The sequence below is a fragment of the Primulina eburnea genome, chromosome 10, assembly GCF_022965805.1.
Source record: "Primulina eburnea isolate SZY01 chromosome 10, ASM2296580v1, whole genome shotgun sequence".
NCBI classification, from domain to species: domain Eukaryota; kingdom Viridiplantae; phylum Streptophyta; class Magnoliopsida; order Lamiales; family Gesneriaceae; genus Primulina; species Primulina eburnea.
The window spans coordinates 7,139,921-7,167,763 of NC_133110.1; the positions used below are offsets into that span (position 1 = coordinate 7,139,921).

Below are 27,843 nucleotides of genomic sequence, written 5' to 3' on the forward strand. Positions count from 1 at the left end.
GACTAGAGATCGTCTACCTTTCCTTAATGACAAGTCTTGTGTGCTATGCATTGGGGAAAGTGAATCGGTAAATCATTTGTTCTTCTCTTGCAAGTTCTCGGGGGATGTTTGGAGACAGATTCGCGATTGGCTAGGTATGTCAAAGTTGATGGCTTCCCCGCCTGCTGTCCTACGGGCTTTTAGAAGTGGCTATCGTGGTAATTCTATTCTGTCCAGAATGCGTCTCATCTCTCTAGCAGCGACGGTGTATAGCATTTGGAACGCACGCAATAGGAGTATATTCGAAAATGAGAAGCCTTGTATTGACGACATAGTTCGCAAAATTAAGATTTTTGTGCTACGATGTATTCCGAATTATGAGGAAGTGTTTCCTTTGGTAGTGCGATGATCTAGTTTAGTTTCTCAATCAACGTTTAGTTGGTTGTCTCTTGTATTTGTATTTTTTACCCACCTTTTTAATGAAGTAATTTCGTTAAAAAAAAAAAAAAAAATATATGTAGTAGTGTGGATCTAAGTACAACACGTCCGCATGCTTGTCGTTTATGATATTATTTTTTTAACATATCTTATCAACCACAAAATTTGGTTTTTATGATTTAATATTAATTTATTATTTTTGCTAAAAATTTATAACACTAAATTTTAATTCTTTTTACTTGAAATAACATGTTAATTAGTAAAGTATATGATTTGTGAATATAAATTTATAGTCTTAAATAAGATAATTATATTAAAATTATTTAATAATTAACTATAAAACTTTTTGAAACACTATTAAATAGATAAATATTGAGTGATATTTTATGATATCGATTTTGTTGTGAAAAAGTAAAAATTTATGGTAAAAAGTAAAAATCTCAAACTCTCAAAATTTACCAAACTACACACTTTATAATATTTTTCTCTCTACTCAATTGTAATTTTCTTCACAAATGAGATATCTATTTATAGAGTTTCATTACACATAATCCAAAAAAATAAAATACATCATTACCTACATCATCACACACTAATTTTCAATATTTACAACTCTTATTTTCAACATTCAAATATTCAATACACACATTTTAAATATATTTTTCAACACTCCCCCTTGTGATGATGATCATAATGATTGTCTTCATTACGTGCTTTTATACTGCCTCGTTAAAAACCTTACTAAGAAAAACACATTGGGATAAAAACCATAGTAAGTGAAAAAGAGTGCAGTCACGTAAACTCCCCCTGATGTTGACATGAATAATTCTTCACAAATTTCGTAGATTGTGCATCCCAATATTATATATGTGCTTTCTGAATATTGTCGTAGGTAGTGCCTTTGTGAAGAGATCTGATGAGTTTTCACTTGATTGAATGTGACGAACATCAATACATTTATTCTTCTCTAGCTCCTTGGTGAATGCGAAGAACTTAGGAGGAATATGTTTAGTTCTGTCGCTTTTTATGTATCCCTATTTCATTTGAGCAACACATGCAGCATTATCTTCATATAGTAGTATCACAGGCTTCTCGTCGAATGATAATCCGCATGAGATTTGTATATGTTGGGTCATTGATTTTAACCACACACATTCACGACTTGCTTCATGTAGTGCAATAATCTCGGCATGATTTGATGAAGTTGTTACAAGCGTTTGTTTCTGTGAACGCAAAGATATTGCAGTGCCTCCACGAGTAAATACATATCCAGTTTGGGAACGTGCCTTGTGTGGATCAGATAAGTATCCAGCATCAGCATAACCAATTATACTTGGATTAGCATCTTTTGAATACAAAAGTCACAAGTCTGTCGTTCCTCGTAGATAACGGAATATATGTTTAATTCTGTTCCAGTGTCTCTTTGTTGGATATGTGCTAAATCTTGCCAACAGATTCACGGCAAAAGATATATCAGGCCTTGTACAATTTGTAAGGTACATAAGGGCACCAATGGCACTTAGATATGGTACTTCTGGACCAAGAATATCTTCATCATCTTCACATGGACGGAATGGATCTTTTTCTATGTTTAATGATCTAACAACCATTGGAGTACTTAAATGATTTGCTTTATCCATATTAAAACGTTTAAGGATATTTTCTGTATAATTTGTCTGGTGAACAAACATTCCACATTCTTTTTGTTCAATTTGTAAACCCAGACAATACTTGGTTTTTCCAAGATCCTTCATTTCAAATTCTTCCTTCAAGTATGACACAACTTCTTGAATTTCCTTATTCGTTCCAATGATGTTTAAATCATCAACATATACAGCAATAATTACGCATCTGGATGTTGTTTTCTTAATGAAAACACAAGGGCATATTGAATTATTTACATATCCCTTTTTCATCAAGTGATCACTTAGTCGATTATACCACATTCGACCTGATTGCTTTAACCCATATAATGATCTTTGTAATTTCACAGAATAACATTCCCTGGGTTTTTAACTTTATGCTTCAGGCATCTTAAATCCTTCAGGGATTTTCATATATATATATATATATATGTATTACTATCAAGTGATCCATATAAGTAAGCTGTAACAACATCCATAAGACTCATTTCTAAATTTTCAGATACTGCCAAGCTAATCAAATACCAAAACGTAATTGCATCCATCACAGGTAGGGGTGAGTATTCGGTTAATTCGGTTAAAAACCGAACCGAATTAACCGAAAACCGATTTAACCGAAAATTTTTAGACTAACCGAACCGAACCGAATTTTCACAAAAACCGAATTAACTGAACCGAATTAAAATCGGTTATTTCAGTCGGTAACCGAAATAACCGATTTTTTTAAAAAAAATTTAAATTTTAAAAATTATATATAAAATTAATAATTAATATTCTAAAAAAATTAAAATTTTAAAAATTATACATAAAATTAATAATTAATATTCTATTTTAATCATAATAAAACACTTTATTCGTAAAAAATTTAATTATAATATACAATATTAAATATAAAAATATTATAAATTATAAATAAAAACATAATAAAATAAAATCAAAATTATTTATTTAATAATTCGGTTAATTCGGTTAAACCGATATTTTTTTACAAAAATCGAAACCGAACCGAATTAACCGAATTAACCGATTTTTGAAAATTTCGAAACCGAATTAATCGAATTAACCGAACCGAATTTCCGAATTAATTCGGTTCGGTCGGTTAAATCGGTTTAACCGAATTTTTGCTCACCCCTAATCACAGGAGAATACGTTTCTTCATAATCAATTCCAGGCCTTTGAGAAAAACCTTGTGCAACAAGTCGAGCTTTATATCTTACTATTTCATTTTTCTCATTTCGCTTTCGAATAAAAACCCATTTGTATCCAACAGGTTTTACACCTTCACGTGTAAGGACTATAGGTCCAAAAACATTACGTTTATTTAGCGAATCTAATTCAACCTGGATGACATCTTTCCATTTTATCCAATCCTGTCGATTTTTACATTCACCAAAAAATTTTGGTTCATGATCTTCGTTATCATTTATGATGTCGATTGCCGCATTATAAGAAAATATATCATCAATTTCATCTATATCTTTTCGGTTCCATATTTTTTCAGTATTAATGTAATTGATAGAGATTTCATGATTCTCGTCAGTTTGTGGTTCTGACAGAACATTTTCATCATCATGTGTTTCTTCAGGAACACCATTTTTTATTTTGTGATCATCATGTGTTTCTTCAGAAACATCATTCTTTATTTTGTGATCATTGTGTTTCTCTATGAATTTTCTTTTTCGAGGATTTTTATCCTTGGAACCGACTGGCCTTCCACGCTTCAGGCGTTTAATGACATCATGAGTATCTTCCATTTGTTTATTTGGAATTTCAATTCGAGCAGGGGCATTTGCAGCATGTATATATGATTTAGTTACCCCTTTTGTGTCTGCAAATGCATCTGGTATTTGATTTGCTATTCTTTGCAAGTGTACAATTTGTTGTACATCTTTTTCACATTGTTTTGTTCTTGGATCCAGATGTAACAATGATGATACATACCATGTAATTTCCTTTTCGGTATGTTTCTGTTCTCCCCCTAACATTGGGAATATTTCCTCATTAAAATGACAATCAGCAAAACGTGCTGTGAACACGTCGCCTGTCTGAGGTTCAAGATATCGAATGATTGATGGACTATCATAACCGATATAAATTCCAACCTTTCTTTGAGGTCCCATTTTCTTTCGTTGTGGTGGTGCAATAGGCACATACACCATACATCCAAAAATTCTCAGATGAGAAATGTCTGGTTCTTTACCAAATGCAAGCTGTAATGGGGAGTATTTATGATATGCACTTGGTCTGATGCGAATTAATGAAGCAGCATGTAAAATTGCATGTCCCCATATAGAAATATGGAGCTTTGTTTTCATAATCATTGGTCTAGCAATCATTTGCAGACGTTTAATCAATGATTCAGCCAATCCATTCTGTGTATGTACATGAGCAACATGATGCTCAACAATGATTCCCATAGACATACAATAATCATTGAAAGTCTAAGAAGTAAATTCACCAGCATTATCAAGTCTAATTTTCTTGATTGTATAATCGGGAAACTGATTCCTCAATTTTATTATTTGAGCAAGTAATCTTGCAAATGCAACATTTCGAGTTGACAATAAACATACATGTGACCATCTGCTGGAGGCATCAATCAATACCATAAAGTATCTGAATGGTCCACATGGTGGATGGATTGGTCCACAAATATCACCCTGAATACGTTCAAGAAACAGGTGATTCAGTTTGGATTTTGACTGGTGATGGTCTTATAATAAGTTTTCCGAGAGAACATGCTTTACATTGAAACTTATTATTCTGAAAGATCTTCTGGTCTTTCAGTGGATGACCATGTGTATTTTCTATAATTCTTCGCATCATTGTTGAACCAGGATGTCCCAATCGATCATGCCAATTGGTTAATATCGAAGAATTATCAACTACCATGTTTGATTCAATAGGACTTATATGTGTATAATGCAATCCAATAGGGAGCATTGGTAGTTTTTCAATCACATATTTCTTTCCTGATTTATATGTGATAAGACACATATATTTCTCATTCCCTTCATTCATTGTTTGAGTATCATACCCATGGGAATATATATCATTAAAACTCAACAAATTTCTTTTCGATTGTGGTGAATATAAAGCATCATTGATCAAAAATTGTGTACCATTAGGTAACAAAAATTGTGTTTTACCACATCCTTTAATCAAGTCTACAGGACCTGATATTGTATTCACCGTTGTTTTTGTTGGTTTTAGTTCCAACTTCCAAGAAATATCTTTTATCTCGGAGGATAGTATGCGTTGTACCACTATCGGGTATGCAAACTTCAGCTTTGCTCATAGCATTTTCCATATTTGAACTTCAAAAAAATATGCAATGAAATAAATTAATGGCAATATATATTTAAATATAACACATATCATAATTATACAATAAAACATTATTCTATGAATACATGAAAAATAAATTATTTTACATTTATATTCTACCATTATATTGTTCATTTTCAGAGAAATCGTTGAGAAAATCTGCAGCATCAATATTGTTCATTTCTATCCCACCAACATATTGATCATTTCCAGAGAAATCATTCATAAAATCATCAGCATCAAAATGAGTTGAATCACTGCAACGGTCACTGCGTTCAGTGAAGTTGGTCTCCTTTTCTTTCCCCTTTAATGATTCTTTATAAAGTTTACAAAGGTGCTCAGGGGCTCGACAAACTTTGGACCAATGCCCTGGAGTACCACATCTGTAACAAGAACTTTCATATCTTTTTGAATGATTCTCATTACCACTTGTATTCTCATGATGCCTTTTCAGTGGATTGTTTGGGACGCTCTTTTGAGATGAGTTATAAAAATAACTATCTCTATTATTTTCAAAACCACGGCCGCGTCCACGACCACGACCAATTCCACGTCCACGTCCACGTCCACGACCTCGATCTCGACCAAAACCTTGTCTTTGAATTTGATTTTGGTTTCCAGGTTTAAATTCATTTTTACTTACAGCATTTACTTCTGGAAATGCTGTTGATCCAGTGGGTTGGGACTGATGATTTCTCATTAATAGCTCGTTGTTTTTTTCTGCCACAAGAAGACAGGCGATGAGTTCAGAATATCTCGCGAATCCACGTACTCTATATTGTTGCTGTAGAGTAATATTTGATGCATGAAACGTGGAAAATGTTTTTTCAAGAATCTCAGATTCTGTGACCTCATGTCCACAAAATTTTAATTGCGAGATTATTCTATACATCGCCGAATTGTAATCACTGACTTTTTTAAAGTCTTGGAATCTCAATGTATTTCATTCATCCCGGGCGGTTAGAAGTATAACTTCTCTTATATGTTCGAATCTTTCTTTTAATCCCTTCCACAAAGCCATGGGAATTTTTTCAGTCAGATATTCACATTTCAATCCATCGTCGAGATGTCGACGCAAAAATATCATGGCTCTTGCCTTTTCTTGTGACGTGCATATGTCATTTTCTTTAATGGTCTCGCTTAGACCCAATGACTCAAGATGCATTTCTACATCTAGAGTCCATGGCATATAATTCTTTCCCGTGATGTCGAGCACAACAAATTCGAGCTTTGTTAAATTTGACATGGTGGTACTAAAAAAAAATTACGATGCATTTTATTAGTTAATAAATATTGCAATACAAAGTAACGGATAAAACAACAAGTACAAGTATTTGTAAAAATAAAGAAAACGCACGAGGAGGATATTCTCCGATAAATACAAGACTCGTGAGTATGATAACCAAAATAATTAAAAATATCCTTGAGAAAGCCATCTTTTTTTTTCTTCGAAAAATTTGATGATGAATAATTTTTAGAGATGAAGAGAAAGTTGGAGTGATTGAATGTGTTTGTGAGATCATATTTATAGGGCAAAAACTAGCCGTTTTTTTTACTATTTATGACCGTTGGTGTACAAAAAAATAAAGGTATGTATTTGTATAATTTTATGGTAATAATATGGTATATATAATATTAGACATGTTTAAATTTATGTATATCATATCATAATATTATAATGAGTGTCATAATTTATTTTGTTTAAAAACCTTATAGGCTTTTATACTTGTCGTATCCCTTACCGGGAGTGTGGGATGTCGTCTTAACATTCTCCCAGGATTTATAACAAGTTTATGAAAAATTTATTTTTATTATTTCTAATAATAAAATTATATTGTATATTAAATAAATACACAATAAATAAATAACAGTAAAATAAATATTATTACTTTTGTTACCTTTTTCTTCTGTTTGGAGCTTGGAAAAGTATGTAGGACTTTTAGAGCTTCGTGCTTATAACGTGTTGTGAAAAAGTAAAAATTTATGGTAAAAAGTAAAAATCTCAAACTCTCAAAATTACCAAACTACACACTTTATAATATTTTTCTCTCTACTCAATTGTAATTTTCTTCACAAATGAGATATCTATTTATAGAGTTTCATTACACATAATCCAAAAAATAAAATACATCATTACCTACATCATCACACACTAATTTTCAATATTTACAACTCTTATTTTCAACATTCAAATATTCAACATTCAAATATTCAATACACACATTTTAAATATATTTTTCAACATATTTGTATTATTCATATATAGTAATTATTATTTTAGAATATATGTTTAATTCGATACTTCCATATGTTTAAAAAAAATACAAATATACAAAAACTCTTGTGAAAATCACAAGTACTTTTCATAAAAAAATATGGATCGGATCAACCTGTCTCATGGATATGGACTCGTGAGACAATTTCACAAGAAACATATTCATACAAATAACATAAAAAGTTAGAGTAGGTCTCTAGTGAGACGGGTCAACCCTACCGATATTCACAATAAAAAATAATATTTTTAGCATAACAAGTAATACTTTTCATGGATGATCTGTAATGCCCGAGAATTTGATTACTGTAATCTGAAATGATTTGGGTATAATTACGTAATCTGAGATTAATCTGAAATGATTTATGGATTAATTAATATCATCTAAAGGGACACGTTGGAATTGGCTTTTGAATTATGAAGAAGCCGAGCGCCAGTATCCCATAAGTGGAAGATTGGGACAGAACATGGCGCCCGAGCGGTAAAGAATTACCGCCCGAGCGCCAATGGATTATAAGCGTAGTTCCGCACAGAAGGCTCCGCGCTCGAGCGGTACATTTTAACCGCCCGAGCGCCAGTCATGCAAAATGAGAAATTGCCACTTGGTCACTTACATGCAAATGTGTATGTATATAGATATATATATGTACAAACATTGATAAATTCAGTCGGAAGGAATCGAAAAATCATTCAAAAATTCTTACGCCTTTTAGATTTGCGATTCTGTGAAATCCGTCCATCTGATTTTGAATCTGAGTACAGTACCGAGTTCCTATCAACGTAGGCTACAACTTGACGTAAGTTTTGCTACGTTTTCATATGCTTTGAAATTATGCTGTTGTCAGAATTGAATAGAATTCATATATGATGTTCTTGTCATGTTAAACATCATAGACTCGAAGTCAGATTGAGAAACAGACTGATTATGTAATTGTTATGATTTTCGGAGTCGATTTGACTGAGATTTCATATCAGATTTGTATTGTTTTTGAGATTATGACTGGTATTGATATTGATTACGAAGTCTGGTATTATATCTGTGATGTCTGGACTGACGGGGTTATTGAGACAGTATCGTTATGCCGTCAAAACATCAGTTAATTGATATCGATCAGATTTGGTATTGATTTGGATTGTATTATGGTACCGTATGTCGATTGACATTGATCAGATTGTATTGTGATTGAGTAATGATCGGAACAGGTATTGAATTGAGTTGATTATTGATATTATACCTATTCAATTGTTATTACCAGATTTGGGAATGGACCGAGATAGAGTCGGGACTTCTTCTTCGTCTTCTGAGCGAGAAGATAAAGGTATAAATTAATGTTGAGTTGGGATTGCACAACTCGAGTGAGGTTGGACTCGAGTTCCTCTAAATCACATACTTTACTTTATTGCATTGATATTTGCATGTATTTGATTGATATACTTGTTCTCTTGATATATAGATAATAGGTATTAGATTACTTGTTCTCTTGAGATATAGACAGCAGGTATTCGTCGAGTAATCTTGTGACAGAAGTGCCTGATCGTGACGGGATCGCCACGGGCACATTGCACGATATCATAAGATAGTGTATTGGCGGTGGTGCCAAAGTCTGTCACTGGATGTTTGGTTATCGATGTGGATAGATTGATAGCTTCTTCTATTACTGTTGATTGATATTATATCGATGTGGATAGATGTATAGCTTCTCCTATTACTGGTGATTGATATCATATCGATGTGGATAGATTCATAGTTCCTACTATTACTATTGATCGATGTTATATCGATGTGGATAGATTCATAGTTCCTACTATTACTGTTGATCGATGTTATATCGATGTGGATAGGATCAGGGCTTCTTCTATTACTGGTGATCGATATCATATCAATGTGGATAGAATTAGGGCTTCTTCTAATACTGTTGATCAATACCCTGTCGATGTGGATAGGAGTTCTCCTATTACTGTTGATCGATATAGAATGCCAACTTCTGGAAACCGAGATCCCTAGACTAGGATTGAGTCTAGTCTAAAACGTAGAGTCACGAGTTTGAGTGACAGTGATATTGACTTGTATTGAGGGATGTTAATTTATGTTCCTGAAGATGGTTCATGTCCCTTGATGATCCTGATACTGGTACATGCTTAGAATAGAATTTATTCTGGATATCGATTTATGTTCCTGATCAGGGTGCATGTATAGAATATGATTTATTCTTGTTATGGATTTATATCATGATTTTGATATATGATATGATTTGGATATATGCTTTTATATTGTTCATATGATAGCATGTATACATGATTTATACTGGGATTTTTATATCTCACCGGAGTTATCCGGCTGTTGTCTTGTTTTGTATGTGTGCATGGCAACAGGTGGGCTAGGATCAGGGTCAAGAAGAGAACGAGGCTGGACTAGATAGCGTGGAGATCCGGGCTTTGAAGCAACTTAGGATTCAGCACTGACTTGTAGTTGAACCTAGTCGGATTATTGTAGATTATACAATAATGGTATGTTATGTTTAATATGTAATTTGAATTTAATTACATTACGTTTCCGCTGTATAATTTGAGAAAAAAATTTAGACCATGTTTATCTAATTGATTAATTAGTCGTAATTATGATTTAGAATGTGATTAGCGTCCGGGTCCCCACATGATCCAAATAAAAAATCTGTCTCACAAAATACGACACGTGAAACCGTTTTACGTAAGTTTTTGTCTAAAAGTTATAAGCACCTCCTATATACAGATACTTCGAAAAATCGATACCGAACTCAAAATTGTAGACATAACAAATTTTACTTTAAAAAAAAAAAAAAAAACAAATCCCTACAAAATTTCACCAATTCGTAAGAAAATGTAGCTTTTTAGAAATTGCCAGCACATAGAAAAGTTTCTTTTTCCTGAGGTAGGGGCCCAAGTAATTATTTTCAACATTGATTTGTTCAAAACATAACCATATATATCCCTATCAACTTTCAATTTTTTAGATAATTGTCAGTATCGATAAGTTTAACTTATAATATGATTGTAAAATTGTAATTTTGATAATATATGTTTTTTTATTATTTACTCCTTCATGTGGTCATATGGCCGTATATATTTTAATGTTAATCATTTTTTATAACATTGAACACATCAATATCATGACAACATCAATTTAGCTTTATGTAAAAAAATATAAGTAAAATTAAAAAAATAAAATAATATTGAATTTTGATAATATAGAATTTTTTTTTTAAAATAGACCAGACATATCGATTGAACTGCACCGACCGATTTGACCCGTGAGAAATCGGCCAAAGATATGGTACGAACCACATTCAAAAATCATTTTGAGGATAAACTCAATCAAGAACCGGTTGGAACGATCATGAACAAATGAACCAGTTAAAAACCAGTTAATTTTTTTTAACAATTTAGCTATTTCTTATATTTAATAAATTTAAATTAAAATTGTAGGATTGTTTAAGTTATTATATATATATATATATATATATATATATATATATAATGATGATTTTTTTTTTTTGAATTTTGAAATTTGTTGAAAATATTTTTTTAGTATTATGAGAACTTATTTGATTTTTTCGTTTTAAAAAAATATACATATAATTATATTTGATATTTTGACTATATGTATGTTGTTGTTTAGATTTTAAACGGTGGTAAATGTTTTTTTACATATTTATATTCACCTTTAATATACCGTTTAATGTTTTTTATATATATTTATACTCACCTTTAATATTTTCAAATTTAAAATATTTTATTTATATTATATTAATATTTTATATAATATAACAGTTTGTCGGTCTCACTTGTTGAAGCACTATTTTAAAGTAGACTGGGTTCAATCACCGGTTATAAAATATTGATATAAATTACTAAAATCACAAATAGACAAATATATAAGGGAATGTTCGATCCTGGGTGTGGGGAGCAGTGCCCACACCTTAGTATCCAAGGATTGAGATTCATATCATAGGGAATAAAAAAATTAAAAAAAAAAATTGGGCCAGAAAAATTCTGACCCTTGGATGTACCCCTGCAGGCCTGCAGGGGTAGGGTGAAATAATCCATATATAAGACCAAATTCACAATTTTCCCATATATGTATTTTTGAATCATATTAGAGTTTAGAGAGAGACTAATCACAAAGAAGCAGTCTGGTTTGACTAGTATTTGTGATATATTCAAATCAAGCAACAATTAACAAGTAACATTTAGATAAAAGGTTGGGAAAGATGTAAAGTGCGTAAAATAAGTATGATGGAATGGAATTATCGCTATCCGTCGCCGTACATATCATTAAATTTCCATTTAATTCTTCTTTGCTCGTTGTGACTTCTTGCTCTTAGCTTTTGAAAAGTTGATTTGATTTTGGACACAATGGAATACAGTATATCATTGCCATAGTTCTTTATCGCAAGTGGCTTGAGTTTTTTTGTCTGCAATAAAAAAACTTGTGATTTTGTTTTATCTCAACAAACTCCAAGCTTATGAGTCAGATAAACAAAATTCCAAGGCTCTAAAACCGAATTTTTACTGTTTTTAATACCCTTTTCATCATAGAAATGAATACATTCAATAGAATACATAAATCCAACCGAAACATAACATGCGACTAGATCTATTTCAGAGCAGTAGAATTTTCCATCATTCTTTAACTTGAAAAGTGAGACAACACAATTTCACTAAATGTATAAACAAACTATAGAGATCAAATTTTCTAAAACAAGTTCGATTTTTTTTTTTATTTTTTTTAACTATTATCAGTTTCATTTCTCACCTGATCAGTACTCACAATAGGTAGACTTCTCCTATATTGCTGGGATGTCAGCCTCCTCTCGAGGGGCGTTTTCCTCTTGCTCACAACAAACCTGTTCACACCTTTCCGCATTGGCATTATCGAGGGGAAATCTTCATCTGGGATCTGGCTAAGTTCAGAAATATCCTTTATTTGTGCAGCACGTTTGAACCACCTTTCAGCTTTCGCCTCTTCCGACATGTCTAGAGGATCAGGTTCCTTCACAGCCGACCCCTCCAAGCTCTTTCCTGTCCAGCTACTTCGAACATCCTCACATTCAGACATTTTCGGTTTCCCCGGATTATTATTGATAGAGTGGGAGCTTTGATCAGGGCTCGAATAGGGAGGTGTCACAATATTATCTGACAAATGTGAAGATTTTGTGCTTGTTGGTGGGTTATCCCTCCCGGGCTCGGTACTTGTATCAACCATAAACTTATTAGCAAAAACAGAATTCTCCGACCTCACTGTTTTGTCTTCTTTTGTAGGCACCGAAATAAGTCTAGAGCTGTCGAAATTTTCTGTTTCTATCGATACTTTTTGGGAAGAGTTGTTGCTTGTAATTTTTCCCGATGAATCTAGGTCATCAGGTTGTTCTGTTTCCTTTCTAGCAAAGTAGCCAGGAGGGAATGGAACAAAAGGAACAAAGTTTGAATCCTTTGCTTGATCCAAAGCTACCTGTCTTTTGTACTTGGGTGAAGTTAGAGAACGATCCTTATTCTGGGTGACAACAAATCGGTTTTCTCCCTTGCGTGTCGGCATCATTGCAGTAAAGTCCTCATCGGAAATTGTACTAGGCAAGTCCTTGTCATCATACAGATCTACCACTTTCTTAAACCAGTTTTCTGACTTTTCAGACTGCTCGTTCACTCTACTGTCGCCACCTGAATCTTTTGGAAACTGAAAATTCCCAGAGAAAGGCTGAGCCTCACTGCTGACCGTACCTTGATTCCTGGCCACTGATGAAACAGTTACTTGGTTTCTGATCGGTAGGATTTTCAAATCCTCAACATCTGAATCTCGAGGGGTAATTTCCGAAAATTGATTCAGCTCCCCTCCATTCTCAACCATTCTACTATCTATATTGGCTTTGAATTGATAATCCCCATTATAACCCGAGCCTGATCCAGAGTTAGTGGCATTAAGTAAAGGGGCACCGGGTCTTCTGCAGTCACATCTCAAGCAAACCAAATTCCTTCCATAATTAAAGAAATTGCATCTGCGATAAAGAATCTTGATTGTCATTTTACAAATAACAAGGTTTGAGGTTGTTCATAGCTAATAGCTTCAACATAGCTGTGAAATAAAACAATTCTTACTGAGGGCAATCCCACTCCCCTCCAGTTAGCTGTTTCTTTGGTCTGGGTTCTTCACATTCAAGACATTTCATGTTTCTTGCGAAGTTCATGAAATTGCATCTGTCAAAATAGACAAGTTGAAAAGAGGCAATATATTGTTAATGCAGCATTATCTGTTTGGTACGCTTGAAGACCGAGCAAAAAGTAACGAGTTGCGCTTGATTCCTTTACTTATTACAGATTTGGTAATTTAGCGCACACAAATGAACCACATCTGGATATAAACTTTAACATGATTCTAAATTATTAATTTTGTTAGATTTGAGTCGACTAAACATTTTCTAGCTCGAGCTCGAATAAGATAATATGAATGCTATATGGCTCAATTCGGTTCATTTGCGTCCCTGAGTAAACACAAGAGCAGATACACTTACTTTGAGCACACCCAGTCACCTCTCTTCATTTCAATATTTCGTCCAAGTGGCCTTGGTGTTTGTCCGTATCTGCCTGACAACTGTTGCTCTTGAGCAGGAGAGTGACCTGTCCCGCTTATAGCACCCAGCTCATGCAACAGATTCCGGATGGATGAATCAACAAGTTCCCTACTATACAAACCATTCTTCCCAGAAGAAACAGTTGGATTGCTTGCATAACTGATTATATACTTCATTAAATCAATTGTGGTTGCGTTATCATATTCTGACACCTGAAATCAGCAGTCCATTCAAAGACAAATATAAACCAGTTTCAAAAGACAAAAATATTAAGCACTGTGTTCAAATTCAAAATTCCAATGAATTGAAGAGTTCATATGCATAAAAGCGCAGTCAAGAGAAATGATCAGATATTACTTAATGGTGGATTGAACCGCTTCAGGCAAAGAACATGATGAGTGCAATGAGTTTCTGGTCCAAATATAATTAATATCCATTACACTCAGAAATACATGATAAATTGTACATACATTAACTACTTCCACTTCTTGGCATATTAATTTTGCACAAAAAAATGGAATTGATTATAAAGAAGTTCATTATGAGAATAAAATTGTTGCTTCAACTAAAGCAGACATTATTGTCTCATATAAGACCTCAATGACACAAACACATGCCTAATCCACCAACAATATTCATTATGAAGATTGCATACAAAACTAGCACTAGGGAGAATTGTCCTTTGCAATTAACTTAATAATCTACATGTTTGAATTTAACATAGGAAAACGATAGTACCAATCCACTTACATTGCCTTGATCAGTTCCTAGAAATGCCCTCATCCTCCTTGCACAGTCGAGCGCACTTTTAAATAAAAAGGGAGTTCCATTTGAAACAACTGCTTCAATGTTCCTTCTTGAAAGCAATCTGATTTCAATGTCAAATATATATTAAGTCATGAAGGAAATGTGATTTGGAAGGAGTTACTCTCATTCTATAACCAAAGGTTAGTCACTCCGCACATTGTAGATGGCGTGAAGTTGATCAAAGCTATGAATTCCGAAATACCTTTGTTGTAAAAGTATTTAAACCGACCAAAAGTCCATAATCAATTAATATATCAATATTAACAGCCATAAGAATAACATTTCTTGAGTTCTTTGACATATTCAGATTGTCCTTGATACTAAAAAAATCTTCAACAATGGTCTTATCCCAATGCATCCAACACAAAGGCACATAGAAAAAGTCCTCCATATGACAGTAGATACATGAAGAGTCCATTTGTTTGTGCCTTTCAAAAAGTGAAGCATAAAATGGTTTGTAATTAAAAGGACGCATTTTTCACTTGATTAAACAAAATAATGGACAACCAGTTTCTACCTTTACCAAATTAAAAACCGTGTTGTTTCGCCGGCAAACATCCATCCCCAACTCGTGGAAAAAATTAATCACGTAAAGGGATCTTGTAGGTTGCTTGTGTCCATCTCTTATAGTTGTAGCAAATATGAGGTAAGAATTTCTTACTGTAAGCTGTTTCCTCATATTATTCTATCAAATCAAATGCAAGAAATACTCTAACTCGGAAATTGGTGTTTGGAGATGGTTACTACATATCCAACATGTTTCTGATGAAATATTGTGCATTCATTGTGACCTGGATTTTAGTTGTTTTTATGGGGTTACTGTAACAATATATGGAACTAAATCAACCAACAGGAAACTTTTATACAGATTTTTTGCTGTGAAACTTTTATACAGATTTTTTGCTGTGCAGTCACTCTGATTTGTATGTATGGTTTGTGGGTATTCGGTTGACAATTAATATAAAATGAACAATATATGCAATCAAATGACCACAAAGTTTTACTCCGTATCTACCATTGTCAGCGTATTAGTGAGTGCCTAGTTCTTCCATTGTTGGTGGATTTATTTAAGTACTTTAGTGGATATGATCATATCATTGAAAACAACAATGTTGACTTCCGGTTTTTGCCACACTTTGTCCATTTTGTCCACTACAAGTAGACATGTCTACTTGTATTTCTACTGGCATTTGATGCATTTATTTAGCACATATAACACTACAACCATTGCATTTACCCCATCCATACACATTTCTGCAATTGTATTTAACTTAAAAGCGGAACACCTACCATCCTTCTCAACAATTTTTATCCGAGTACATCACTTACACTATCTTGTATCCCAACAGTCTACCGTGAACGCTTCAATGGTTCCTAATAAGGTTTTTAATTAGGAATGGTATATAGTGGTAGCCAGGTAATGGGCTAAAACAATTAAATGTGAAACCATCACGGTCCAACAATACTTTATCGAAATAAAATCTCAGAAAACAAAATGCAGGTCTCCAAAACATAATTGTGAAACCATTTCGAAGTTCACTTTCTGGGAAACACGACCAAATGAGCCATTTTACATTTCGCCGGTGTTACTAAAACTAAACAGGAAAAGAGAACAAACCCAAGAAGGTTCGGTCTGCCCCGAGCAAAAGCCAAGCAATTAGAAGCAGCAAGTACGAAATCGTCAGGCAATTCCTCGTACATAACAAACGCATCCTCAGGAGGTATTTTCAAGTCCACAGGGCTAGGAGCCGACCAACCCTGTCTATCTGACAAAAAATTGAGAAAATGAGTCCATTCAGGCCAGGGGTGGTTGTGATGTTGCCGGGAGGTGTCGGATAAGTTGGGATTGTAAGCGCTATTGTTGGGTTGAGAGTGGAATGAACTGACTAGGTCAGAAGTGCGGGATTTGGTCTTGTGAGAGGAGGAGAGAGTGGAAGGGCGGAGGGTAGAGGTAGTGAGAGTAGAGAGGCGGTGGCGGAGGAGGAGAAGGGATGGTCGGAGAGGTGGGAATGGGGAGGCAAGGAGGGTGATGAATCTGGTGGCGCCGCCCATTCCGGTGGTGAGTGGCTTAAATCTGTTGACAGGTGTGTGCGTCAAAATTTATCAAAGGGTTTTAGACTGCTAAATATATACTTCACAAAGATTTCACAGTGGACGCTATTATATCAAAATTATATATATATAAACCTTTTTTTTTTTTTTTTTTTTCTTAAAACTTATCTATATTTACCTTTATATTGTGGAAACAAAATATTACCTTAATAATCAGACTGGAAAACAAAGTTCTAAAAAGTGTGAAGCGTCCCGAAGTGTGAATGTCGAGCTCCAAACTTTTCAAACTTAAGCGAGATTAGCACAGACTTAAGGGCGAAAAAACGTTTTTTTATCTTTAGTGTAATTGTAATTATCTCAAACTAATAAATAGATAAAATAATACATAAATATGATAAATTTAAGTCTGATGCATTAATTCTCATATTTATAAAAGCATAAAAATCTCAAAATTACAATCTTTTTTTTTTTTTTTTTGCAATTAGATCACATTAAAAAAATGTTAAATATTTGTCAAATCATTATCAGATATGCTTAATCATCATTAAAATTAAAAAATAACATCTAAATTATAAACTTAATTTATTATTTTAAAATAAAAAGACATATCTTCGAACTAAAAAATTTAAAAATAAATAAATACGATTAATTGTGCTTAAACACACTTAATTAAACGTTTTAATTACGCGTCAAACTAGAGTTTAACCGCTTTTCTCTGAAGTGGAGCGTTTTTGTCGAGCTTCAAATTTAAGCGGATTTTTTAGAACAGTATATATATATATATCGATAATTTCAAAATAACATAGATAAAACTCACTGTGGACTTTGTTGTATCGAGAATTTCATAATGATAAATATATTACAAGTGAGTTCAGGGGCAGTAAGATATTAAATAAAAAAATGGTAGGGCATCACAGCTGATCAAAATTTCATAGGAAGTTTTAGGTTATGACGATTTTATAGGGGGCACCGGTGCAATTAGCCCACTTTTAGATATGCGGTGTTGGAGATTTTAGCTACAATAATATTATTTTTAATACATTTTATATATATATATATATATATATATATATATATATATATATTAATATATATATATATATTAATTCCATACATTTTGTTATGTTCCATTCTATGAGATTAATTCATCCACATATAATAATGGTGATGTGGCCTAAAAACGATATTACCCTAATAGAGAAAATTTGGGTATTTCACAGAGATCCGGGTGACACGCTAATACTCAAATGGGTCCAAAGAACAAATTTTGTGGGTTGTTACATGTATCACAAAACAAAGAGAATAGCATTGGGAGATGCTCGACGAAGACACTATAACGCTCGAGTCAATAGTTTCTGACTATACTCTCGATTAGTGTCAGCAAACTGGAAGTGGTCGAAAGTATAAGTTTTCGGAGGACTCTAATTGTAGAGTTTCTGAAGGAGTTTAATAGTAGAGTTTGAGGAAAACTTTAATATTAGAGTTTCAAAATGACTCTAATAGTAGAGTTTCATTATAACTTTATCAATAGAATTTCACGAGGACTCTACGGCATGCAACATTTATAAATTGACCGAGATAATTCCAGTTCGGGTGGTGTCATTCGCATGTATGTTATGCACTACCTCGGAAGGAGGTCACGGTAGGGGGCAATTTCTAGACGACGAATAGAGGTGGTTGGTTTCTTGCTCAATCTACACAGTGTGCTTGCGAAGGCCGTTTTCGGTAATCTGAGCATTGGATTTAGCTGAAATTTGTACAGCTTATTCAGGAAGACTTAGTGGCGGATTCACCATATGACCAGGAGGGGTCACGGCCCCCCCAATTTTTTTTTTAAAAATTATTACTATATAATATATATTTTATTATTTAGTATATATATATAATTTGACCTACAAAAAATATGAAGTATCTATAATTAGTTTAATGATTAAAGACTTTCAAGGTTTATATATATGGTCCGTGTTCCATTTTTCTTAGGCGTTGTCTGTTATATTACTTTTAAATATTCTGTTTATTTTTTTAATTATTGTATTCTTATTATTGAAATTTATATGCAAACATGTAATAATTATTTTCCAATTTTTGTATGTGTGGGTTGGGGTGAGTGGGCCCCCCCTCCCCCCCCCACCCCCCCAACCCCAAACTTATAATCTTGCAAACTTATAATCTTGGATCCGTCCTGGGAAGACTTGAAGTACATTGTGAATGTAGGAGATCATATTTGGATCTCTGTATCGATGAGAATATGTTCGGTACAATGAGCTTTTAGATGATATCTTTCTTGTTCTCTTGTTATTTCACGATTGTGATATCTTGATTATGATCTGTAATTGTATGTTGGTTGGTTTTAGTTGTGGATTGGTTGTAATCTCATTATCTGTTATATTGGAGATTATTTTGGTGGACTCTGGTCCCTTGGATTTAATTCCTCACTCCTGCGAAATTTCCCACATTAAAAATTGTTGATGCATGTTGTTTATATCACTTGATTGTGCTTGCTGAATTTTAATTGCTCTATTTGAATTATTTCCTACTTGTTTCAACAGAAGAGAGACAATTTTTGTTCCGTTGTGTTACTTGTTAGACGATTTCACGAATTTTTATCTGTGAGACCGATCAACCCTACCGATACTCACAATAAAAAGTAATAATATTAACATAAAAAGTAATATTTTTTCATGGATGACCCAAATTAGATATTCCTCTCACAAAATACGATCCGTAAGATCATCTCAGACAAGTTTTTGCCTTGATCTATGTAGCCAAGTTCCGGGTTTAACACGAAATCAAATTATAACAAACACTTCTATGACCAAACAAAAAAAAAATCAAATGATCTGATCGACTCATAAAGTTTGTCAATGGACTAAAATTAATTTTCACATAATAAATTTCAAGTCCCTAGAAAACATATTATATCTATTGATCAAAAAGCTGAACTTTTTTACATTCTATGAAAATTGTGTTTCATATATAACATTTGTACTATGTTAATACAATATCTCCAACCAAATAACTTAAACAAGAATACATATAATATATATACAATTATACACAAATACAGAAGGTATCATTTTTCTCAATCCATTTTCTTTAAGCTATCTTCTCCTACAATTGATTCGACTACATATAAATGACTATGTTACAAGGGAACCTTAAATCATAATATCATGCAATGACATACCAAACATCCTATAAGAGGGATATACAGTGTTTCTGAGATGTAAAATACTGGACATCTTCTTTATCCAGACGATCCAGCTTCAAACCGCAAATACACCTAGGAATCATTACAGAATTGTAAGGAATCCTTAGATTTAGTGGTAAATGGTGTCAAGCTACGGCAGAGAGTTGCTAGAAGTTTCGTATATTTCATCGACCCAAGTTGCAGGGACGTAGACTGCATCCTGCAACGAGCTATGCTTCCGGCCGTAGAAAATGTAGATAAATACTCCTACCGCCAGCCATATAGAAACACGGATCCAAGTAGAAGATCTTGAATGCAGATAAATGCCGTTAAAATCATATTAATCAAGAGATTTTCATTATACCAAAAACTACAATTCCCTCTGACAATGCTATTCAAATGTTATCAACTGCATATAAACTCAAAAGTTATGTTTCAATAGTTGAGCTACATAGGCAGTCATACAGGTCAGCAAATGCAGTTCTTGCTCCCAAACAAGTTTTCTTTTTTTTTTTCCCCTGAAGATTATGACATGAAATAATGATTCTTTAAGATTATATGACGAACTTGGAGCGAATTTGTGCTTAACAGCCGAGAAATTCACAGATGCTCACCCGAGATTGATTAATAAGTAGACATTGATGAGTATGGAGGCGATAGGTAGCAGTGGAATGAATGGGCAAATGAAACCTGAGAGACAGAAACAAGAATATAATTTACGGATACAACAATTTTCAAAAAATTATGCAAATGGAATATTTTAAAATAAGACAAATATTAAAGGCATTATCACTATATTTCCATTGATAACAAAATGTCAATAATGTTATTCCCTCGATAATTCCACATGGATACCGAATGACTATGATACCAATTATAGAACTAATGTATGCCGACAAACTATAAGGTATAATTGATATAAAAATAGAAATCAGATATTTTAACTACCCTAAGGCCATATTTGATTGTTGCCACACATCACTGCAAGAACAGCAGCCTTACGCACTCAAGGTTGAAACTGGGTGAGGAGAGCCAAAGTGGTGGTCTTATGTAATTGAGGGGAGGCAATTTTTTTCTTCTAATATTATAGATGTAAATATCAAGTTTTTTCCACGTTGAGGGAGATCACACCTCTTTTTTCTTAAGGTCCAGCCCTGTATTCACTGAGGTCCAATATTTAGTATCTCAGGGCTCTATATGATCGATTGTAACCTCAAGGGATGGACAGGTGGATGAAATGATCATTTTCAGGAGAAATGCTTCTCTGGCTCGAGGTCTAGAGTAGTAGATAAAATTAACACTCATTTGTATATAAGCGAAAATACCTCCAGTGTGCCCAAAACTATGCCTTGCATCATCTTGATCCATAGAGGTGAGTGATACTAGGCCAGAGAGAAGAAGAAAGCCACCAATTCCACAAAGTGCATATCGAAGAGAGCTGATAAAAATTGAATTGCTAGGTTTGCTAGTGTTTATACAAAGCATTAAAAGTAAAAAAAATTATGATTCCTAAAACCTAAGCCACCTGTTAAGGCTCATAGTTGAAGCTGCTGAAGTTAGAACTAGTACACCAACACATGTAAGCAAGATCGACCAGCCAGCAATCTTCCTACGATTTCCTTCACTCAAAATAACTGCGAAAAATACAAGGAAAAATGAATCGTTGCAATCACATTGAACCAATCAATAGATTGGAATAACTTGATTCAGAAGCAACTATTGCAATCTTCCTATGATTTCCTTCACTCAAAATAACTGCGAAAAATACAAGGAAAAATGAATCGTTGCAATCACATTGAATCAATCAATAGATTGGAATTACATCATCTGTCTCATGGATCCCACTAGAGATGTAAATGACTTGAACTTGAAATTGAACTCAATAAAAAAAAATTAAAGCCCGAGCTCAAAATAAAGAAGCTGGAGCTCGAGGGCAGCATCTTTCTCTCCAGGGATTAGAAAAATCAAGATCAAGATTCCTGACACAATTCAGCTTGACACGATCCGGCTAGACAGCCTCATGAGCCAACCGACTCGTCTCACAATTCTAGGTAATAGGAGGGTGGCAACAACTTTCCAAAAATGCCCATCAAGAATTATTTAGATTCCAGCGTCGGATAAAACTTACATTTGAATTTCTTCACTGCTTTCTCTAAGAAAGGATACTCAACAGATATTTCTTTGTCCGCTAAAAGTGGAACACTGCTTTCCGGAGATGTCGCATGATCTTTTGTGTGCTCCACATTGGCGTTTCCAGGACAATTGTTGTTGCTGTAACGCACTGAAACTGAATCTATTGCTTCCTGAAAATGTGCCAGAAGAGGAACCTTGTCTGGTGGGACATATCTCAGTATCAGCACCGAGATTGCCACCATGGTAAATGCAAGAAGTGTGCCAACACTAACCTGCGGGTAAAATTCAGTAATCAGGACCTTGTAAAAATTTCAGTAGAAAAAAAAACTAGAAGAGAATTTGATGTCCCAGTTTGGTTTAAATGAACTTCTCTTACAAGTAACAAAGGCACATACCATTCCCGATAACTGGTCCACATCCATGAAGAATGCCAAGAATCCGGAAAGTAAACCGGTTACTACAGTACTTTTCACAGGAACTTGAGTGCTTTTATTGACATCTGAAAAAAATGACGGCAGCAGTCCATCTCTGGCCATTGCCATTAGAATTCGTGGCTGTCATACAGAAACACATTCTTAACTTTCTACGTTATTAACAACTCATTTTAGTGAGAAACCTTTCGATTTCAAGGTGAGCTCATAAATACCAGGAAAATTTCCTCCAACTAGAATTAAAAATATGACTCTTTCCGATAAACTTTACCAAAAGAAAACAAAATGCTATTTTAGAGAGTTAACATTTATGCGGCACGAAAGAATAGTGATTACCTGTGGCAGGATAGACCCCATCAATGTTGAACAAAGAGCAGTACAAGCTCCAACAGCTATGATATAACTGCATTTCACGTAAATCAACAATAATTACAAATGGAGCACATAGCGGAAATTAAGCTTAAAAATAACACAAACAAGATAACAAAGACATAAACAACTTACGCTGCCCACTTAACACCATGGCTAGCAAAGGCAGAGGAAATAGGAGTGTCAGGATCCAAGGCGTAATAGGGCACTAAACCAACTATGATCGCAGAAACTAGCATGTAAAGCGTGCAACATAAGGATAATGATAAGCCAATGCCCAGTGGTAGGTCCCGTTGAGGGTTTTTTACCTGTAGCGAGAAGGAAATTCATGGCCAAGCTTTCTTGTCAGGATGTTACAATTAGAAATCAAATAATACATGCTGGAATTGGATTTGGTATTATTAAGATGAGATGTATCTTTAATATTATTTAGTGGGATTTAGTAATAAGAATATTTCCTACAGATATACCATATTTATTCCATGATATTTAACCAATCTAAAGGGGAGATGATTACATTTTCAACAAAGAGACACCAATAAGAATTTTAGCCTTCTGCACGTCGTATCGTAAATGTAGGTTTTGATACCCAAACATGTAGATCTTCTTTGTTGCGGTTTTTTTCATTATATTACGATTATTTTAAATTCAATGAGTTCAAAGTAGCATATACCTCTTCTGCTGTACTAGCGACCGCATCAAATCCTATATATGCAAAAAATACTGTTGAAGCACCAGCAAGCATCCCATTAGCCCCAAAGGGTAAATATCTAAAAGAAAATGGAATATTGGCGAACAGTTTCATACATCTGGGAGAGATGATAAAGCAATTTAACTGGAATGCAAATCGCTAACAATTATAAAAAAGATTACCCAGTGGAAAGTTCATAGCCAGGCCATCCAGTCTTAATGCCTAAATATCCACCAGCTATAATGACAAAGATCATGGCGCATACATTTGCTGAAGTTACGATTCCTTGGACAAACGTACTCTGCATACACATTTTATTTTGCTAACTAATTTAGAAATCCAAAAACTTTAGTGGTGGAAAACCCAATGCAATAAGGTAGTAATACTGTAAAGAGACCTCCTTGATTCCCACGCACAAAAGCCCTGTGACCACAAAAATTAAGACAGTTGCACATGGATCAACCACAATACCAAGCCCGGGAATAGTTTGGCGAGCTAGAAAAGAAGGGAGACTATTTGGACCTCCAAAAAGCATCGCCTGTTGCAGGAAAAAAGGTGATAAAATAAAACCAAGTCACCATCAAGTACTAATCCAAAAACCTTAATGACACGCAGATGTACCCCACGCACCAGATTAGGGGATATGCCACGAGCAACGGCCGAACCTCCAATGGTGTATTCCAATATCAATGCCCAACCAATCAACCAAGCAACACTGTTTGAAACAAAAATAAGTGTTCAAATCAATACTTTAACAGCATATTTATCTCCAATTGTTTGCAATAAACTAATTAATGAAAGCTCGCAGTGGGCAGGTTTGTTCACAAAGAAGTCAGACCTTGAAATCATATAAACGAATGCAAAATCATGAACAACGAACAGCAAATTTCCATAGGAAACTCCACTGTAGCATGTTACCATGAAATAGTTTACACTAGATATGATTGAAGTGGAGAGAGATGATCATATGCAACGAAAGACTCGTAAGGTTTGAAATCACAGGTGAATTCACAAAGTAGACATTATTCAAACTGTGGCGAGACAGATTTGAAACGAAATTTACCCTTCTCCAGCACAGATGTAAGAATAATGATATGCACTTCCAGCAGAAGGGCATCGACTTGCTAGCTCGGCATAACAGAAAGCAGAAAGGGCGGCCGCTATTCCAGCTATAAGAAAGGAAAAGGTAAGGGCTGGCCCAGAATGCTCCCTAGCAACGGTACCGACAAGAATATAAACCCCAGCACCAATTGTTGCACCAACTCCTACAAAATATAACGAAAAATGATTCCGATAAAAAAAAGAAAAATCAGTCCACTATTCACATTACTGTACTCTTGGCATAATTCAATAATATGTATAATCACTAGAATCGTAAATATTTCAAATTATCATCAGAAGTAATAAAGTTAGGAGCAGAATTTAACCAATTTAAAACAAAGAAAATGGATAAAAAGCTGAAGCACAGAAATAAAAGTCTCCTACTTACAGTAAATTAATGAAATAACATTAGACGAGCAAACTCCAATCACAAAAATCATAATCAGAAGTTAAACTGCAGGAACGCGATCTAATGGATTCCAAGCAAAGAAAATGGATTCGGGTTGAAGCACAGAAACAAAACTCTCCCTTCTTCATACAACATATGAAAATATAAAACTACACGAGCATACTATCAGAGATCAAATGCGAAACTGATGGATGAGAAGAAAATCAACTACACAAACACCTCAAAAGACAATCCAATACAATAAGAAACGGTAAAAAACCAGAAACCTCAAACTCTAGAATAATGTATAAGAAAATTAACCAAAAACATTATTAACAAAATTATCTTACCGATGGCTACGAGATGAGGTATACTCAAAGCCTTGGCCAATCGATTATGATCACTTCCAGGGGGAGCTGACTTCGAATGAGAAGAATCAACCTGTTTTCTCCTCACGAGACATCTTAAACCCCCAGCAACACCATCACTACAATCTTTATGTGCATCACGAAGAAAACCCATAACTACCCTCGAATTTTTCTCAATTGGCTCCCCAAGATTCAATCTTTTTCCCCGAATGAGGATAAAGTACTCGATTTTGGAAGTATGCCCCCACGAATACGTACGCGTTTAAGTATTTCTTTTCCAGCACAATTCGATAAATTATAATCGGATACGTTCAAAAGAATCTGGGACAGGAATCATCGTGGGGTCGATCAAACTCACAAGAATGTGCGGCGGAAAACGGCCCTTCTGCAAATCCCAAAGGCGGAGAAAGATTGAATCTTTACGGATTACAGCCCTTGGAAAATTGAAGGGTCGAGGACGGTGTGGATGTTGCAGGGATTAAACTGGGATTATTCAGAGGGAGAGAATCTAGGGGAATCGCGGATCGTATATATTTTTTAATATAGTAATATTTAGATTTCCAATTGACATGATATTTTGACTAACGGGAGGCGAATTTTGGCTTGTTGGGGGAGATATTGAGAAATAGGATGGTACTTTCCGACCACTTTATCATTTACAAGTAAGAATGTAAAGTAATCAAATTATTCAGAGTTCGGTTCAATAAAAAACTAGTTGGAATTCATTTGTTAATTATATCAAGCTAAACTCGTTTTCGAGTTCGAAAATTTAATCAAACCGAGTTCAAGTCTAAGGATATTCGGCTCGTGAGCTCGCAAACATATTCATATATAGTCTTTCTAGCTCGACTAGTTTAGATGGCTCTTAAGCTTGAGTTTGACTCATTTGTTGAGTTGACAAATAAATATATTAGTACTGATTTCAATAGAATAAATTGAACACAAGACCTTGTTGAAATAAAGATGAATTCACACCACCACAATTATATTTTTGATCTTACTTGCATATCATTATACTAGAATCATCTTTAAAACATAATAAATAAAATAAATTAACAAAAATACACCGACTTATTCTTTATCCCTGAAAATTTACATGATTAAGTCATATGCACATTGAGTAACTATATAAATTATTATTATAAAATATTATTTTAAATTGAATATAATGAATTTATATAGATTAAAAAATTTATGAGTCTATGATAGTTAATTAAAAATTTTAAATTGGCTTGGTTTGGATCGTTTATCATGAATCTACGATAGTTAATTAAAAATTTTACATGATAAATTGAAAAATTTACATGATAAATTGATACATCATTCGACATTAATTGATATTTTAAGTTAATTATATCGAAATTATTACATAATGATATGATGTCGTCGAGCCACTATATTTAAATTCTTGTTCCAAATATAATGATGAGTAGAGTCGAATCCACATGAAACGAAAAATTTCTTTCTTTCATGAAAATACAATTAAAAAAAGGATTTCTTTAATGAGAATTTTAAAAAATACTAAAACTAAAATTAGCAATCGCTAAGAAATAATAAATCTAAACAACAATTAAACAACTAAAATCAGCATAATGAAAGCAAGAATCAATCTTACCAAGTTCTGAATTAAGAGGGTTGCATTATTCAATTGTATCATTGGTCAACAAATTATTCATTTATGTCGTTCTAACCAATTAATCTTAGAAGCATATAGATGATCGCAAAATTATTATGTTCTCCGATATGAAAGAGGAGATATTATTCAAAAATTAAAATTCTAAAATAATATAATTCCTTTGGAAAGATAATGTCTAATTTTTTATGTTCTATTAAATTTGATTATTTATATCTAATATATTGAATTTTTGTATTTGTACGTAAAAGGAAAATTATGAGCTTAAGTGTTTGGCAACCAGGATTTGGGAGGATTTCATGGGATTTGGATTTCAAAATCCTATTTTTACTGTTTGGCAAGATGTTCAAAGAAAAGAATTCGGATTTGCTTAGGATTTCATGAGATTTCCACAAACATATCCAAATCCCATCAAATTT

At 33.7% G+C, this 27,843-nt stretch overlaps 2 protein-coding genes across 2 annotated transcripts; both read right to left on the reverse strand.

Moving 5' to 3' along the window:
* Window positions 1-12,191: 12,191 nt before the first annotated feature.
* Window positions 12,192-17,185, reverse strand: LOC140802985 (zinc finger protein VAR3, chloroplastic-like). Its single transcript, XM_073158648.1, has 5 exons — window positions 16,687-17,185; window positions 15,012-15,129; window positions 14,202-14,473; window positions 13,789-13,887; window positions 12,192-13,688 (listed from the first exon to the last, which is right to left on the reverse strand). Exons 1-5 carry the CDS (start codon window positions 17,118-17,120, stop codon window positions 12,425-12,427), a joined length of 2,187 nt encoding a protein of 728 aa, XP_073014749.1. The 5' UTR covers window positions 17,121-17,185; the 3' UTR covers window positions 12,192-12,424.
* A 2,957-nt stretch (window positions 17,186-20,142) lies between these two features.
* LOC140802986 (cationic amino acid transporter 2, vacuolar-like) lies at window positions 20,143-26,391 on the reverse strand. The gene is made up of 14 exons (XM_073158649.1): window positions 25,774-26,391; window positions 24,998-25,199; window positions 24,565-24,649; window positions 24,332-24,472; window positions 24,117-24,235; window positions 23,917-24,013; window positions 23,379-23,551; window positions 23,211-23,277; window positions 22,839-22,997; window positions 22,439-22,715; window positions 21,836-21,944; window positions 21,636-21,748; window positions 20,925-21,000; window positions 20,143-20,618 (listed from the first exon to the last, which is right to left on the reverse strand). Exons 1-14 carry the CDS (start codon window positions 25,943-25,945, stop codon window positions 20,462-20,464), a joined length of 1,947 nt encoding a protein of 648 aa, XP_073014750.1. The 5' UTR covers window positions 25,946-26,391; the 3' UTR covers window positions 20,143-20,461.
* Window positions 26,392-27,843: the final 1,452 nt, after the last annotated feature.